Source organism: Passer domesticus, chromosome 4 (genome assembly GCF_036417665.1).
Source record: "Passer domesticus isolate bPasDom1 chromosome 4, bPasDom1.hap1, whole genome shotgun sequence".
In the NCBI taxonomy this organism is placed as follows: domain Eukaryota; kingdom Metazoa; phylum Chordata; class Aves; order Passeriformes; family Passeridae; genus Passer; species Passer domesticus.
In genome coordinates, this window is record NC_087477.1 from 65,784,586 (window position 1) to 65,801,213 (window position 16,628).

General features: G+C 41.7%; 1 protein-coding gene and 1 long non-coding RNA gene across 4 annotated transcripts in view; one reads left to right on the forward strand and one right to left on the reverse strand.

The window, feature by feature from the left end:
- The window catches only part of SEL1L3 (SEL1L family member 3), a 33,607-nt gene extending 31,593 nt beyond the window's left edge, over positions 1 to 2,014 (forward strand). For 2 of the 3 annotated variants that reach the window (XM_064418465.1, XM_064418466.1), the window contains exon 24: positions 738 to 2,014. In XM_064418465.1, the coding sequence (XP_064274535.1) occupies positions 738 to 907 (170 nt within the window). In that variant the 3' untranslated portion in view covers positions 908 to 2,014. The remainder of the gene's footprint in view (positions 1 to 737) is intronic. The other variant, XM_064418467.1, reaches the window with a different exon arrangement.
- LOC135299433 (uncharacterized) lies at positions 1,256 to 12,313 on the reverse strand. The gene is made up of 4 exons (XR_010361426.1): positions 11,723 to 12,313; positions 7,704 to 11,352; positions 2,318 to 2,451; positions 1,256 to 2,177 (listed from the first exon to the last, which is right to left on the reverse strand). It is a non-coding gene; the product is annotated as an uncharacterized LOC135299433 (long non-coding RNA).
- Positions 12,314 to 16,628: the final 4,315 nt, after the last annotated feature.

Here is a 16,628-nt window from a genome sequence, read left to right on the forward strand (position 1 = left end):
GAAGAAAGAGGAGTGATCTTTTTAGGTTAGCAAAACCTTCAAAAATGAAAGCAGAATTCTAGATTTGATAGAAGTACCTCTGAGCAGCAGCTTCTTTAACACATAAGTAATTTTTTTGATCATTAAAAAGGAGTAGATGAAGCAAAGCATAACTTTAAACCTGTTGGTTTCTGAAGAACTTCTCTCGCTAAGGGAGATTCTTAATAAAAACCTTAACTGCATGTGATTATTCCCCATCTCTCAACATGCAGTACTGTTACAGTAGTTATATGACTTTGATTCCCTATGTAGTCTCTGCAATATGTAGTCAAAGTGTGTTTCCTGTTTCATAGGATTGGATCTCTTCAGATGCAAGGTGGGAGAAAAAGTGGGGTTCCAAGAGCTGGCATATTTGAGTAACTTACTGAGTCAGTTCAGACTCTTAACAGCAGTAACAGAATCAGCAAATAAATTCAGTCAGGAGTTACAGAACCTGTCGTAATAATTCTGAAATCCTTCTTTCTTTGCTTACTAGCCATTCATTTATGTAACATGGAAAACATGCAACAAATTTATAATATATTTATAATATATATATAATATCTATAGTAATAGATATTCTTCTTTCAGTATTTCCAAACCTTTGAATATTATCTTGATATGTAATTTTACATCCACGTAATACTTAAATATTGTTTCATACACTTCCTAGACACAGTAGGGTTTTCTAAAATAATTTTTTTTGCATTCCTCTGAAGCTCATCATTCACCTGGGAGAAGATCAGAACCACTGTCACATGATGTCCCTTCTTCTTTAGGGAATGATAGTGAGGATGCTACCAGAGCAGTACAGCAAGATGAACCTACTCTTTCAAATGATTTATCACAGCAGGAGTCAAACCCTCAGAATCCTCTTGTCACCAGCTGAAGTGTAGTTTTCTTCAGGTTGTCCATTGGGAAGACAGGATATGAACAACTACAAATCTAAGAACTGGCAACCAGCCCTGTACATGGCATTAATAATGCAGTCCAACAGCTGAAGCTGTAGGGAAGTTCAGTGATCTGACTTCTCCACTACAGAGAAAAACCATCCCTATAATTTATTTAACTCCAAACAGATGATGCAGATTATCTCACTGTACCCAACACACAATCATACCCTATGTCATGGAAGGACCTGGAAGGAAACCTGCAAAGTATGTGCCTAATTGAAAAATAAGCAAACACCCCACAGGTGTTGATGAAGTTTTATTCACACATCTAATCTCTTACAAAATTGTTTTTACTGCATTTGAGCTTATTTATTGGTAAAATTAGCAAAGTTTTCCAAGTCTGAATCATGGAAATTACATAAAAGCAAAATCCAGTCACCCATACTTTCCAAGTTCCATGGAAACCAGTCAGGACTTCAGTACATGCAATGGTAACAATGAGGTTTTTGGCATTTTATGTTCCATGCTGATTTTTCAATGTAAAATTGTTTTGTTTTGAAAGAAAACACACCAGGAATATTTGCAATATGGTCATAACATATTGGTTATGATTGCTAAGTTTTAGTCAAGGTTTTACAAGCATCCACATTTCCTGGTGGACACAAAATGTTTCTCTTCCTGCCAAGAGCCGCTGATTAGAGAAAGGAGCTCCCCAATGAATAAATAAAAGAATTGTGATCAGGTGACATGAAAGTGAACAAAAATTATTTTTGTATTGTTCTGTAGATAACACTGGTAAGGATTTATTTCATGTTCTATAATGACTCTAAAAGACATATTTAAGTGACAGTCCATTTGCTAAATGTTGGATGGGACATATGGATAACATGTATGGAGTGCAAATACTTTCTATCTGATTTAAAGCTGTCTGTAAAGTGGCTGTAGGAAGGGTCTAACCTTTACAGCAGGTGTGCAGTCACCTCTGCAAAATGATGTAGATCACAGACTATAAATTGCATCAATCTATGCATTATTGAGGGTTAAATCCACTTGCCTTGCACTACATTATTTACTCTTGTAAATAAAAATATTTTTTTAATTCAGCCTGTATGTGGAGGAATTTCTTTTAAGGCACCTGTTGGATGAAATACTGTCTTGCTGTTGCAGTCTCTCAAGATTATTATTTTCATGTCTGTTTTCTTAGCTTCAAATGAGACAATCAGCTTTCACTTTCTTTGAGGAATACAGTCTTCTCACAGAACAAACCTGGAATATTTTGTTTTGTTTTTCAAAACAAAAGAACAAGGCACAGGAGCTTTCAATAAGAGGATAATAATTTAAAAGGAAAAAAAATCATTGACCTGCAAAAAAGATTTTTATGTTTTTATATAAGTGTCTATACATACATGTCATCAAGGCATGTTTCACTTGCACAAAACTGAAAATTCAGAAGTGTTGAGAGAAGAGTTGATGCTTTGCGGCAGCAGCTCCCTTGACAAGTCATGGGATAAAAATGAAGATGCTGAAGCTCCTCCCCCTCCTGCTGAGAAAGTAAATTGTGTGTTAGGTTACCAAGTTAGAGTTTTTCATTTATTTGATCAAGAACTGTGCAAAGAATACTTTTTGTTCTTAGTATGGTTGTAGATACATATTTTGTTCTTTCTATGTATAGGTGCAGCTAAATTTGATTATAGCGAATTCCTCAACACAAAATACCTCTATTTCAAGAGCCCTCTCAACTGCATTTTTGTCACCTAATAAAAGAAGACTGTGCATCTGTATTAAAATTGGAGCAGGTTTAGATGGTAAACCCAGAAGCATTGCAGAAAGTCAAGCATAGCCCTTGGAGACAAGCAGACAAATGTCACAACATAGGCAGAGTGTTAGGTAGCAAATGGCATGGACAGTTAGATGTTCACAAAATACTGTTTGGGCCTGCATAAGACAAATCTTGCTTATAGGTAGCTACATATTAAAGGTGTATTTTGCTACAAATGTCACATGTAGCAAAACTGAAGCCCCTGGTGAAATACTAATCCCACAGGAGTTTGTCAGTGGTGGTGTGATTGCAGCCCATGTGTTGCAATCTGGGAGTTCTCCAAGCAGCAGTGGCTTAGATTGTGTAAATACAGGTCAGAGTTAAGTGTTAGCACTCCAGCTCACTCTGTTTTCCTTGCCAAAGCCCATGTTCTGAACTCTAGTAATTAGCTGATTTGAAGGGTTCTGCCAGAAACACAGTTCAACATCTGTATTTCAGAAGGCAATTGCTAAAACTGCAATGTATTTCATGACGCCAGCAGTTAATAGTTCCATCTCTGTTTATTGTTGCCTATCACATCAGAAGTTCTACCAAAGTATTTTAAGATAAGCAGCTCTTCGCAATTAACTGGCAATCCTGAAGGCTAAAATAATATTAGTTACATTATTGTCCTTCACTTCTTATAAGATCCAGGGGGCTATTGACCACCTAGAGAACCAACCAATTCCCAGTGAGAAAGAGAACGGTTATTTACACAAGCCAGCTGCATAGTTTGCTACATCCACAAGGAAAGCAGGGAGAGAAGGGAAAAAGGGTTACTGCATCAAGAATTATTTTTCATAAATTGAAACATGATCACTGAAGTTTATAGTTTCTGCAGCCCATGTTGAGTTTTCAGGGTGGGAATAAGGAAATAGTAAAATCACAGTTATAGGGCTGAACTGCTCTGTATAGTTTATTTATACACATTTGATAGAAGTCTAGCTATCTGAACAACACAGGTCATGCATAAGGCAGGGTAAATGATGACCATTTTTCTTTCTCCTTTGCTTCTGCTCAGAATCATCTTCTAGCAAATAATTTATGGACAAAAAAGAATTTCAGAAGCGTTATTTACAAAATAGGTGCCAAATTATCTAACAAGAATTCAGTCTACACCAAGTAAATGGATTTGTGTGTTACAGAATGTGACAGGGGAGAGAGGTTGCTACATGCAATGTATCAAAGTGCTGTGGGAAGAAGGGAGAATGTGAAGATAAGCTACAAAAAAAGAAGTCAATGTTGAGCAGTTCTGAGTAGTTACCAACTACAGCTTTATGAAGAAAACAATTCAGACCAGTTATGAAAGATTTGCATCTATGCTGAGAACTTTGTTCAGCTCTGAATCACAAGGTAGTGTAGTAGCAGGACAGCACCAAATGTGGGGGGCATCCATATGGGGGTGACTGACCACTGGCTGAATGGTGTTGCTTCCCAGAACATACACTGAAGAGCTTTGCATCCCAATAAATAAGCATGAGGACGGACTTCAATATTAATACTGTGCAATATCAATGTTACTTAGTGATAGAGGGACCCTTGTGAATTAATCCTGGTATACTGATTACATATTATAAACATAACCCTTGCTGGTATTTTTGTATTCCCATTTGAGATACTGGAAAAGCATAGATGATGTTTAAAAACCACAAGTGAAACATGGATTATCTGTGAAGAGAATTTATAGCAGATTCTTGTGTCTGTAAGCTGCCCCATTGACTAATGGACTATGACGTGTAACACTGGCTGTTAACCCTTATCCTGAATGAAAGATAGCACAAAGGCGTGAAACAAGTTGAATAACTTTTGGGAGAGGTATTCCATCCATAGACTTTCACCTTCCTCCATAAATGTGTGAACTCTATTAAAAGACTGGGATGCAGGAAGAGAACAAAAATAAAATAGTAGATTTTTTTTTTAAGAAAAAGACCAAGGGTAAGAAAACTAAAGAATGGTAAAGGGAATCTGAGCATGGAGCAATTTCTTATGCTGTCTTCTAAGACAGGAAGAACAATTACTAAATAATCAACAGAAAATTCCAAATAAAGAAAATACAGCATCTGGAATATAGGTGTATTGGAAATGCAGCTCAGCCTCATTATTTATCTAAATACTTAATTCCTGTGCTAGAAGACCTCATTATATTTGCAATAAAGAAAGTAACAGTGAGTCTATAGTTAATTAGAAAATCAGACCAGATAAGGATAAATGAGTAACCCAAATGGAAAGGAAAAGATACTTGCATTATTGCAGTATATACTTATGTAACAATTACAGTAAGCAAGAAAGAAAACCAGAAATCAGAACCAAACAGAAGCCAAATCACCTGCAGCAGATCAGATATTCTGAGGCACTGATGTTCCAAACTGAAATTGCACCAACAGTGCTGAGTCCCTATTGACTTAAAGGACTTGAGTTATTTGACAAGTGCTATCAGATACCCATCCACCTTTGGGCATCTAAATAACCCCTTAGAAGAAAACTGGCTGCAACAGCTTTGTTTATAACTGTTCAGGATCTTTCTGTTAATGTATTCCTTGACCTTGCTTCCCTCCCCAGTTTGCATTTTTTGATTTTTGTTGTTTCTTTTGTTTGTCCACACAAACCTCTCCTTAATCACTCCTGAACTGTTGGCTCTTATCGGTTATGCCAGGTGAGCAGGAAAACACACAAGTCCATTAGCAAACCTAGCACCCTTTTCTGATAATCTGCCAAGGCAGGAACTGAGATACCTGCTTGGCATTATCTATCTGTCCATTACAGCATGTCCTGAGAAATTGATTTATGCAGCAATAGGCAATAGTGCAAGTTATAAGCAAATCTCCCTGGATAAACCAATAATGATAAACTAACCAAGGCCAGGCTGTGCTGTCTGGTTGTGATGAGTTAAACTTTTCCTGTGAATCCGTTTCCCTCATCTGTTACTTCTTGGACCAGTCTTGGTCCATAAAGTCCCCAGAGGGTGCCCAGCCATTGTCTATGAGGATTCTTCTCAAATGGTCTTCAGCTAGGTCAAGCAGCACACCCCCAAACAGTTGAGATAATCATAACCCAGTGCCCAAGCTTATCCTCCAGACCTTGTTCAGTTTAGTTGTGCAGATGAACCAAAACTCTTCACCTCTTTTACAGGCTCCATTCCAGCCCCAAGCAATGACTGAGATTAGTCCTTCCAGTTTCACCAGCCTGTTTATCCGTGTGAGCCTTCCAGCAGCCCCAGCGTGGTCAGAGCGGTTTTGAAGGCTTGCTTTCTTGAGAGAAGTGTGCTCATCCTGTGTTTGTAGAACACGGGACAGTCTTTCTGAAAAACACAAGTACTGACTAGCTGGAATGAGAAATTAGCATCTCCACTCATTTTTATCTTGTTTCATGAAGACCAAATTGTAGTTTTCCCCTTCTGCTCTGCAGAGTTAGCAGTGGCAATAACACTGTCCCTGCTTCTTTGTCCCATATCAGCTCTGTCTTCTGTCCTACCCAGGTGACAACATTTAGAGGCTCCTATTTCTCATCAGTCCTGCATTGCTCTTCCAAGCCAGGTCCAGTTGCACATGAATAGCCTTTCCAATTTAATTTTTGGGTTAAACACAGTACGTTAGTCTCAGAGTGCAAGTTAACCTTTGCAGTTCAATTGGCTAAATACCAGTAGGGGAAACCCAGGTACACCTACTCCAATGTAGAAAACTCTAGGCTGAAGTCACAGAGGATCAGGTAGACTGATTAGGAGAAGGAAGTGGGTGAGCCATTCTACTGGCAGCTGTAAGTATCTCAAAATCACAAGCACTAGTTCCTGTGAGTGAGTTTAACTACACTGACATCAGCTGGAGAAGCAGCAGAGAGAAGCACAAACAGTCCATCCAGGAGTCTCCAGGAAAGCACAGATAACAGCTTCCTGACACAGGCAGTAGAGCTCCCACAGGGAATAGTGCTTCTCAATCTTGTGCTAACAAACAGGGAAGGCCTTCAGTGTTGGAGATGCGAAGGCTGGGGGCAGCCTTGGCTGCAGCGACCATGAGCATTGGAGTTCAGTACCAGGCAAGGAGGAAACAGGGCAGGAAGCAAGATTGCAACTATGGGCTTCAGGAGAGATAACTTTAGCGTCTTCAGGGATCTTCTTGGAAGAATCCCATGGAAACAAGGAATGTAGGAAAAAGGGGTTCAAAAGAGCTGGTTGATAGCCAAGGATGACTCCCTCCAGACTCAAGAACAGTTCTCATTGAAAGCAAGAACTTCTTGCTCTCAACAAGCAAGAAGTCAGGCAAAGGTGTGAAGGGACCTGTGTGGATGTTTAAAGAACTCCTATCCTTACTCAGGTGTCAGCAGGAAACACACTTGAGATGGAAGTAGGGTTGGGCCAGTCTGAATGAATACAGGGATATTTTCAGAGAACATGGGACTGAGACCAGGAAGGTCAAGGCCCATCTGACATTAGATCTGGCCTAGGATGTCAAGGACAAAAAAAGCCACCTTCAAATACGTCAATAACAAAAAGAAAACAAAGGGTAATGTGGGCCTGTCACTAAATGGAGGGGGACTCTGGTAAGGGAGGATGCAGAGAAGGCAGAGCTAGCAAACATCATCTTTGCATCAGCCTTCACTGACAAGGCTAGCCCTCAGGAAACTCTGACCCAGGAGACCAAGGTAAAGGAATGATGGAAAGAGCACTTTCCTTTGGTCAAGGAGAATTAGGTTAGAGAACACCCAGGTAAACTTGACATCCACAAGTCCATGGGCCCTGACTGGATGCAGGCACCATCTTTGAATGGTCATGGAGATCAGGAGAGGTGTCTGAGGGCTGCAAGAAAGCAAATGTCACCCCAGTCTTCAAAAATGGCAAGCAGGAGGACCCAGGGAACTACCAGCCAGTTAGCCTCTCATATCAATCCCTGGAGAAATGATGGAGCACCTCTATTCTGGAGGATTTCATCCACATGGATGACACAAAGGTGATCAGAAATAGTCAGCACAGACTCAGTAAAGATAAATCATGCTTGGCTAACCTGCTTGCCTCCTATGATGAAACAACAACATGGATGGATGAGGGGAAAGCAGTGGATGTTTTGTACCACAACTTCAGCAAGGCTTTTGATTCTGTCTCTCACCTCAACAGGTTGGAGAGTTGAGCAGAGAAGAACCATCTAAAATTCAAAAAAGACAAATACAGGGTACTTCACCTGGGGAAGAGTAACCCCAAGCACCAGCACAGGCTGGAGGCTGATCTGCTGCAAAGCAGCTCTGTAGGAAGGACCTGGGGCTCCTGGTGGACACCAAGTGTCCATGAGCCAGCAGTGTCCCTGTGGCCAGGAGGGCCAGGGGTACCCTGGGGTGCATTAGGGAGAGCACTGACAGCAGGTTGAGGGAGGTGATCCTGCCCCTCTACTCAGCCCTAGTGAAGCTCATCTGGAGTTCTGTGTCCAGTTCTGGGCTCCTCAGTACAAGAGAGACATGGAGCTCCTGGAGCAGGTCCAGAGGAGAGGGACAAAGATGATGAAGGGACTGGAACATCTCTGCTATGAGGACAGGCTGAGGGAGCTGGGCCTGTTCAGCCTTGAGAAGACACAGCTGGGAGGGGAGCTCATCAATGTCTGTGAGAACCTGAAGGGAGGGTGGCAGGAGGATGGAGCCAGGCTCTGCTCAGTGGAGCCAAGCAACAGGACAAGAGGCAGCAAGCAGAAACTGATGCACAGAAATTCCACCTAAACATGAGTAAAAACTCCACAGTGTGAGTGACAGAGCACTGGAACAGGTTACCCAGAGAGATCTTAGAGTCTCTGTTATTGGAAATATTCAAGAACTGTCTAGATGCAATCCTGTGCCATGTGCTCTAGGGTAATCCTGCCTGAGCAGGGAGGTTGGACCAGATGACCAAACAACTCTGGTCTCTTCCAGCTTTACCCATTCTGTGATCAGAAATTTTTCCTCTAGATCTTTTTAAGTCTTTAGTGCTCAGCTATGTCTAACCCCAATCAATAAGTTTTTATGATATCTCCAGCAGCCTTCAGAAGCACTACAAGGCCAATATTTAAGAGTTGATTTTCTGGCCTGAAAAGCTGGCATAGGTTAGAGACATGAATCCAAATATTCCAAGGCCTAGAGTAATTGCCACATTCTTCAGATAACCAATTTAAATTAAGAGGATTAAAAGTGGTTATCTACACTGATTAAAAGCATGTCCTTACAGAGGCCAAGCCCCACCAGAGGAGTGACAGCCATGCAGAGATAACCACAGCAAGTGCACATGTGAGCCCTATGTGCCAGGAGCCAGAGGCTGTCAGGCAGCAGCACTGCTCTCAGGCAGCAGTGTTGCTGCCCAGCCTGTTTTTAGGTCTCTCCTAGGGCAAATTCTTCTATCCTGCGTGACACTGCATTATGTGCTCTGCAAACATACCCTCTGTGCTTTTACAGTGTTAAAAGGAGATAAAAAGCTTCATTCTCATATCTCAAATATGCGGTGCCAATGCACAGGATATCCTTGGCACTGGGACACTATCAGCCCCACAGAGGGATAGTGCATGACAGAGTTGGTTACACTCTGTTGCCGATATGAAAGATAGAAACCACCTTGTCAGCATTTCAGTTTAAAAAATACCTATGCACTGTTCCAAGAAAGCTTTGCTACCTCATATAATAGTTTAATTCTTTCTAACCAAATTATCCTGCAAACCACTGCCTCATCCCCTGCCTATTTACCTTGTGCCCCTATGCCATTATTCCAGGAATATTTAGATTCTTTTGTGATGCAGTAAGTAATTTTTATGGCCATAAGTCTGTCTACAAAAACCATAACATTTGAATTCCCCAGGCACCCACCTACCCCACCACCACTTGCAGATGAAAACAGAAATTTAGATATCTACCCTGTGTCTTGTAGATTTAGATATCTACCCTGTCTCATATAATTCCAGAACTATTTGAAGGGGTGATGATGGGAGTTTAATAAAGACCTCTTCTGCAAATATATAAGATACCTGAAATTTATTCTTTTATTTACTCCAATTAAGGTGTTTTCTTTGAAACATTTAAATGGTTGCACTGGTGTTAACAAATACATACCTAGGAGAAAGATGCAGTTTTTGAAGATACACGATATTAATGCTACTTCACCAAAGAATAATTGACCTAAACTATCTTAGATATCTATCTCACCCTTGATCTCCTGGACACATGGCATGGTTTAACCCCAGCAGCTGACTAAGCCACTCATTCACATGCACTCATCAAGATGAGAGGAGGAAACTGGAAGAATAAAAGTGAGGATATTTTTGGATTGAAATAAAGACAGTTTAATAGGTAAAGCAAAAGCCCTGCATACAGGCAAAACAAAACAAAGAATTCTTTCAATGTTCCCATGGTCAGGGAGGACAACAGAGGACAGGACAATAGAGCTCCCTCACACATAACAGTGACTTGGAAAGACAAACATCATCACTCCAAGTTCTCCCTTTCCTTCTTTCCCCAGCTCTATGTGCTCAGTGTGAAGGACTCTCCCTTGAGTCAGTTGGGTCAGCTGTCCCAGCTGTGTCACCTCTCAACTCATTGTGCACTCCCAGGTTCCTCACTGGTGGGATGGGGTGAGGGGCAGAAAAGGCTTTTACACCGTGTAGGAACTGCTCGGCAATAACGCAAACATTTTCATATTGTCAACACTGTTTTCTGCAAAAAACCAAAACATGACCCCATACTAGCTACAATAAAGAAAATTAACTCAGCCAGAACCAGCACAACAAATAAAACCAGAGTTTTGTGCTTTAAACTGAGAGTAGCTGTAAAAGAAAGCATTTTTGTTTGACTGTGAATAATAAATAAATAAATTAAAGCAATGGAAAAACAAAAGGAAAAAGAACACACACACACACAAAAAAAAAAAAAAAAAACCAAACCCCACAGTCACTGGAGTCTTGAGAGTATTCTGGAGCCTTTTAGAGTCTCCATCACTCTTCTGTACAGAAAGAGAAGAGCAGTTCTCTTGGTCTTCGTTGCATTTCTCTGATAATTACAGTAACTTTGTTTATAACAGCACAGAAGAGCTTAGAATATTCTCCTGGAACCTTCTGTGTAGCAGAAGACAAAGTAGTCCAAGAGTGATTCATCCTTGCATGAACTATCCCAGATGCTATTAGAAAGGTGACCTCTACTCTTTAGTGAGGAGATAATGGTCCCCTTTCAGCCAACAGTAACGGGTGAAGTTCAGACTGCAACAGCTCTTGAACCCAGCTTGAGTTCACAATCCATGTTGGACTGATGTTGATGGCAATCTCAGACTTTGAACATCCATAACTGGTCCAGGACATGGCTGGACTGGGGTCTGCTACTTGTACCTTGTAAATTTTCCATATTTTTGCCATAGTTTTTGTGCCACCAGCCCCAGCAGATATCTCAACCACTGAAGGGTAGTCCATTCCAATATACATTTATTGGCACAGATGGTATAAATTCATGTGTATAATCTATACCACAATACAAATTTATTTTACCACCATTAGATTCATAGAATCATTCTCTCAGTATCCTTCTTCAAGACATCTGTTTGCTAGAAGCACACATAACAGTATCCCCAGGATTTGTGTGCCACCAACAAAAAAAAAGTGAAGAATTAGATTGTTCCTTTGACTTCAGGTGAAATATCAAACAAAACCAGCAGGACAGTTTCTGAAAGAAATGAGATATTTTTACAGAAAGACTAGAATTTTTTCTCTCCTATAGACATAATAAATAATCCACTAGTGTTTTCCCATCACACCCACCACACAGCCAACAGAACAAGTTTTGACTGCATTTAAAACCTCCACACAAGTTAACTCATGACTGGAGAAGAGAAAGGAAAGAATAACACTACTGTAATAAAAATCAACAAAAAGATCCTCAATGAGTACATCCTTCACAAAATTTCTGACATCCCCACATCTCCTCTGGTTCAAAAAAGTACTCTGAATAAGAACTTTTTCCTTCCTGTTATAATACCATGGATTCAAACCAAGTAACAGGTGCCAAATTATAAACAAAAAAATTGAACGCTTACCTGCTCATTAAACAGCCACATATGAGACTATGCATCTCCAGGAGCAAACCTGCTCACCATGAGCAAAACTTCAGACACACAAATACAGAGCTGTTCCTGACTCATACCAACAAGCCTAAATCTGACTGCCCCTAGCAAGCACTGTTTTTCTTCAGTCACTTTTCAGCTGTTTTCAATCCCTTTATTTTGCTTTTAAGCTTCCCCAGCTGTGCCCCAGGAACCTTGATTTAGCTATTTCAGATACTTTATTTTTCTAGAGCAATTTTTCTCATCTTTTTTGAGCTGAAAAGCTGCTTGAAACTTTCAGTGGGGAAAAAAAGTTTTCTAGCCTGTCTTAAATGGCATTTGTTTGTATTCCAATAGATATAAAGTAACATTTTGGGGGTGACTTCATTATGTTTAATTTCAACTTAATTTTCTTATTTCCATGTATGGAAATACATGTGATCAATAAAAAATAAACAACAATTTTGACTGCTTGTGGCATCTTACCCAGCACCAGTTATCCTACCAGTCATCTGCATGCCTATGACTAAGAACTGCCCATCACACAGCATGCACATTCAGGCACAGGCAGGCTTTGAAAATTGTGCCCTACAGAGCCTGAGGTCAATGCCTCCTCCTGAGGAGAGCAAGGCACCTGGCCCAGGTGAGGAAATTTTAAATTCCTCTGGGATTTGCAACTAGGAGAATTGCCAGGATGTGTCAACAGATGGTGCTGGAATGGCCCTTTCTACTGGTGAGGTGTGAAATCCATTATCAGCTCTGGGATATTCTCCATTAATCAGAGTTTTCTTCATTGAAAATGCTCTTTGTACTCTACAGGAATTCTGCCATCCAGCCTCCCTTGTCATTTTTAAAAGGTTGCAAAGCCTTTTAAATGCTAGGTTTGATGTGAAAGCAATAAGTGAGGAACAGAGCATTTTGTACAACTCGTGTATTTGACATTTTGGCTTAGATATATGACAACAAAAGAGGGAGGAGCCCCCACTGATCTCTGTCTGCATTCTGCCCTGTGTCTGAGCCAGCCCCAAGCCCTGGTGTCCAAACCCCAAGAACCAGAGTGTCCTCAAGACCCAACAGCTCCGTTGATGGGGTGAGTATGGGGACAACCCCCAAAAAAAAGACCTGGCTACTGTATCCTGCTGCATCATTCCAGTCTTCACTGCCCTACAGACACCCTAATGCACCCAGGGTTTGTTTTTGTCTTTGTGGATGCTCTGGCTGAGTGGCCCTTCTAGCTCCTACCAGCTTGAGATTTTGACCCCCAAAACACCTTCTGTGTGTCTCTGCGGAAACATTTTCATTGACCAAAAATCTTGTTAATTACTCTTGCTCAAAAGTTACCCAATGGGGCGTCCTGAAACTGGGTTTTAATTAAAAGTGACAAAGGGTGAGTAAATGTAGCTTCAAACATTCCTGCCAGTGCAGTGTGACATGCCTTCCCTGGCAAGGTGCTGCTGCACATGGTGTAAGAAAACCCAAAAGCTTTACACTAAGCTGTGGCTCAATGTAATTTATTCAAATCACCTGTTACATGTGGTCAAGACATCTTAAAAGCTTTAAAAGCTGCCTTGCAGGTATTATCGCTCTGACTCACATCCAAGAGGAGCAGCTGAAAATGACTTGGTAAGAAGTTAGTTTTACTGCAGAGGAAGACTCTTTGTGGTGCTCTCAGGCAATATTCCTATCTATCACAAGACAGCTCATTGCAACAGTAGAAGACCACTTAATCAGAATCTCCAAATTCACCAAGAACCAGACCTCTCCTTCTCTGAAGGGCCTGATGATGATTTGGAACGATCCACAAATTAAACTCTTGGGCTCTTTTTTCAGTTACTGGTTTCAACACCGTTGTTTTCCTAGCTGTAATATCTCAGTCTTATAGCCAATGGTTATAGTCTGGTTACTTTCCCTCATGGGTCATTCTTCCAGCTGCAGACATCTGTCCTGAGTGTACCCACCTGAAGTTCTTGCACACAACACTCCATGTGTGTGCACACCCGAGGTGAAGTGGCCTGGCTGCTGTCCTGCAGAGGGAGGGAGGTCTCCTCCATCCCTCCCCTGTCTGTGTCCAAGATGAACCCCCTGGGATGGGGTGCCCCTGAACACTGAGCTGCTTTCTCACAGCACCTCAGCAAATGCTTTGAGCCCATCTTATTTAGGGCTTGGCTGAGATTGTGAATCCATGGCATGTGAATCCACACCTGACTAGGAGGAGCTGCTCCATCACATCCACAACCATGAGATTCTCTAAGCTCCGTGCACCTGGGCTTAGGATGCCTTGCTTGGTTCACCAAGCATTTTGTTTTACTTCAAGGGAAGTAAATCTCATTCTTTTTCCTGTGTTTCAAAGTAGTGTTGAAATTGCTGCTGATGAATGCTAAGTGCTTTCTGCCTGCTGCCATGTACAAGCAGTCATTTAACCATCAGGTCCAGCTAGCCACCCAGCCCCAGTATTAATTCCACATCATCCCATCCCTGGAAGTCCAGGCCTGTTTTGGAGCTCTGTTCCTCCAGACCCACTCCTGCTCTGTCTGTGATTCCTCAATCCCCAGCAACCCAAGCTTGCAATGTGATGGAGGGAGGAGACAAAACAAAACATCATTCCCTGGCCCTCCTTTTCCCAAGCTGGGTGAACATCAGCTTGGGGATTCCTTGGTTTAGCAGCATTGCTATGTTTGAGGGGAAGGAAGCAGAGCTGTCACAGGCACAAAGGACTGAAGGCAGAGATGGGGTCCCACCTGAGCTGCTTGGGATTTCTTCTTTCCCCTATCCATGAATACAAGTGTCAGCTCTGAGGGCAGTGAGGACATGCACAGCCTGCCCAAAGGCAGCAACCAGGATAAGAAGATTTCCCCAGGATGTACTCAGACTCAGCTTCTTTCCACTTCCAGCATACAAACCTGTGATTTGAGACATCATGATGTCATTTTCTTCAGAAACTCCCCTTGTGTCACACCTGTCCTCAAGGACAGGCCAGAGGATGCTCTGCACAGCATCCCACTCTGCTGGGAAGTGTTAGAAACTGTCCTAGCACACTGTTTGAGGAACACAGGGAAATTGCACTGATAAGTATCCTTAAGGATATCTTTTTGGATGATATAACAGCAGAAAGCAAGAAACTAGAGTCAATATCATTTGTTTGTACTATGCAGCAGCACCAGAGCCAGCCTTCAAGCTGGCAGCCATTCGAGATCCAGAGCCTGAGGCCATTGCATTAGTCATTTAAAATAGAGCTTAATGTTTTCCTCACTCACATGAGCACCGATTTTCCTAATGTCAATTATGACCATGTATTGCCTCACCAAGGGCAGAATTTGGTTCACAAATTATTTACGTGTCCTATAATTTATGCATTTTGCATTGTGTATAAAACCCCTGGTCTATCAGCTGTGGTGTTGGTTGCAAAATATCTGCTCCTGTAATTACCCTGATTGTTTATGTCATGGTAATGTGTCCTTAGACGTTGAGCCATGTGAAAAGATTGATACACCAAAAGTGTAAATGGCAATTAGGGAATTTCATCAGGTGCTGAGTAAGATACAATGCTTGTGACAGTTTAATTCTGGCCTTTGCTCTGCTTCTCTTGATGTTTTCTTGAAACACCGAGATCTTAGCTGTTAGGGGAAAGCTGCTTAGGGACAGCTCCATTAAATCAGTGTGGTTACTGTCCAATATGGGAAGTGAACACTCAGGTCTCTCACATGGATCACGTGATTTCTTTAAATTGTCATAAAGAGAGTAAGATCCAAAAAATATTCTGTAAAAATATCATGAGCCGGTTTACACATCCAGTGTCATGCCTCTGGCATGTGGCAACACCAGGAGTGGCCATTAGATAGTGAAAAACTTCCGAATGCAGATAAAGCACTTGCATGGAGGCACAGCCCACTGAGATGATGCAACAGAAGCACGGCCTGGCATTCCCTGGTACGTGTGTGGTATCCTTGCTCATCCAGCTCTTGAAACAGGGGATTTGTGCTTCACACTGCTCACTATTTATTTTGAAAAGACCTGATGAGATCCTGTGCTATTGATTGTGTGTTGGTTCAGCTGCTGCCAGTGGTACCATGCCAGCTTGCACACCCAAACAATCTGCTGTAAATCAGAGAACAGCCTTTCTCAATGGCACAGCGAGTGGCTGCCCAAAGCGCCTGGCTGGGTGCCCACCGGCACATGGTGAGGTGAGGGAAGAGATGATGGAGCATTCAAGCAGCATTTCAGACTGACCAGAATGCTGCACTGTGGTAGTGTGGTGCAGTTCAATGCAGTGTTATAAAGAGTTTGAAACTGGGGGAGCAAATGTGGCGCTTCAGCAGAGACTAAAAAAGCACAGGAGCACCAAATGGAGCTGTGGACAACATGGTTAAGTCACAAGAAGAGGGGAAGAGGACAGAGAACAGGCAATGAGCTGAAGCATTGTTTGCACATTTTGAAAGCTTCTGATGAGTGCAGAGCTCCATGACTTAACTGGTATTGGTTAAATAGTGACCGACATTGCTGAACTTTGTCCCAGGCAGTTTGGAAACAGAAAGGTGGGTGGCACAACACGTGCATGTGTCCTGGGTGTGCTTTGATTCCCAACAGACAGAGAGTCATGGAAGGTGATGAATTACAGTATTTATGCATGGGTGTAAGAAGCTCTGAGGGCCTAGGGTGTTTACTGCACTTTCAGAAGAAGTCAGTTTATACTTCAGTGCATAAATATTGGTGTTATAAGAAATACTTCTGCTATCTTCATTTCAATAAAGCATGGTGTAATTGGGAATGAGAGTTGCTCTTGGGGCTGGTTCCTCAGCTACTATAGAGCTCATAATTAGGAAGTCTAATAACATTTTCAATACTCTAACACATTTAAAGAGAACTTTTTATTTCTCTCTGTCTGGCTCATTTTAAGCTCCAT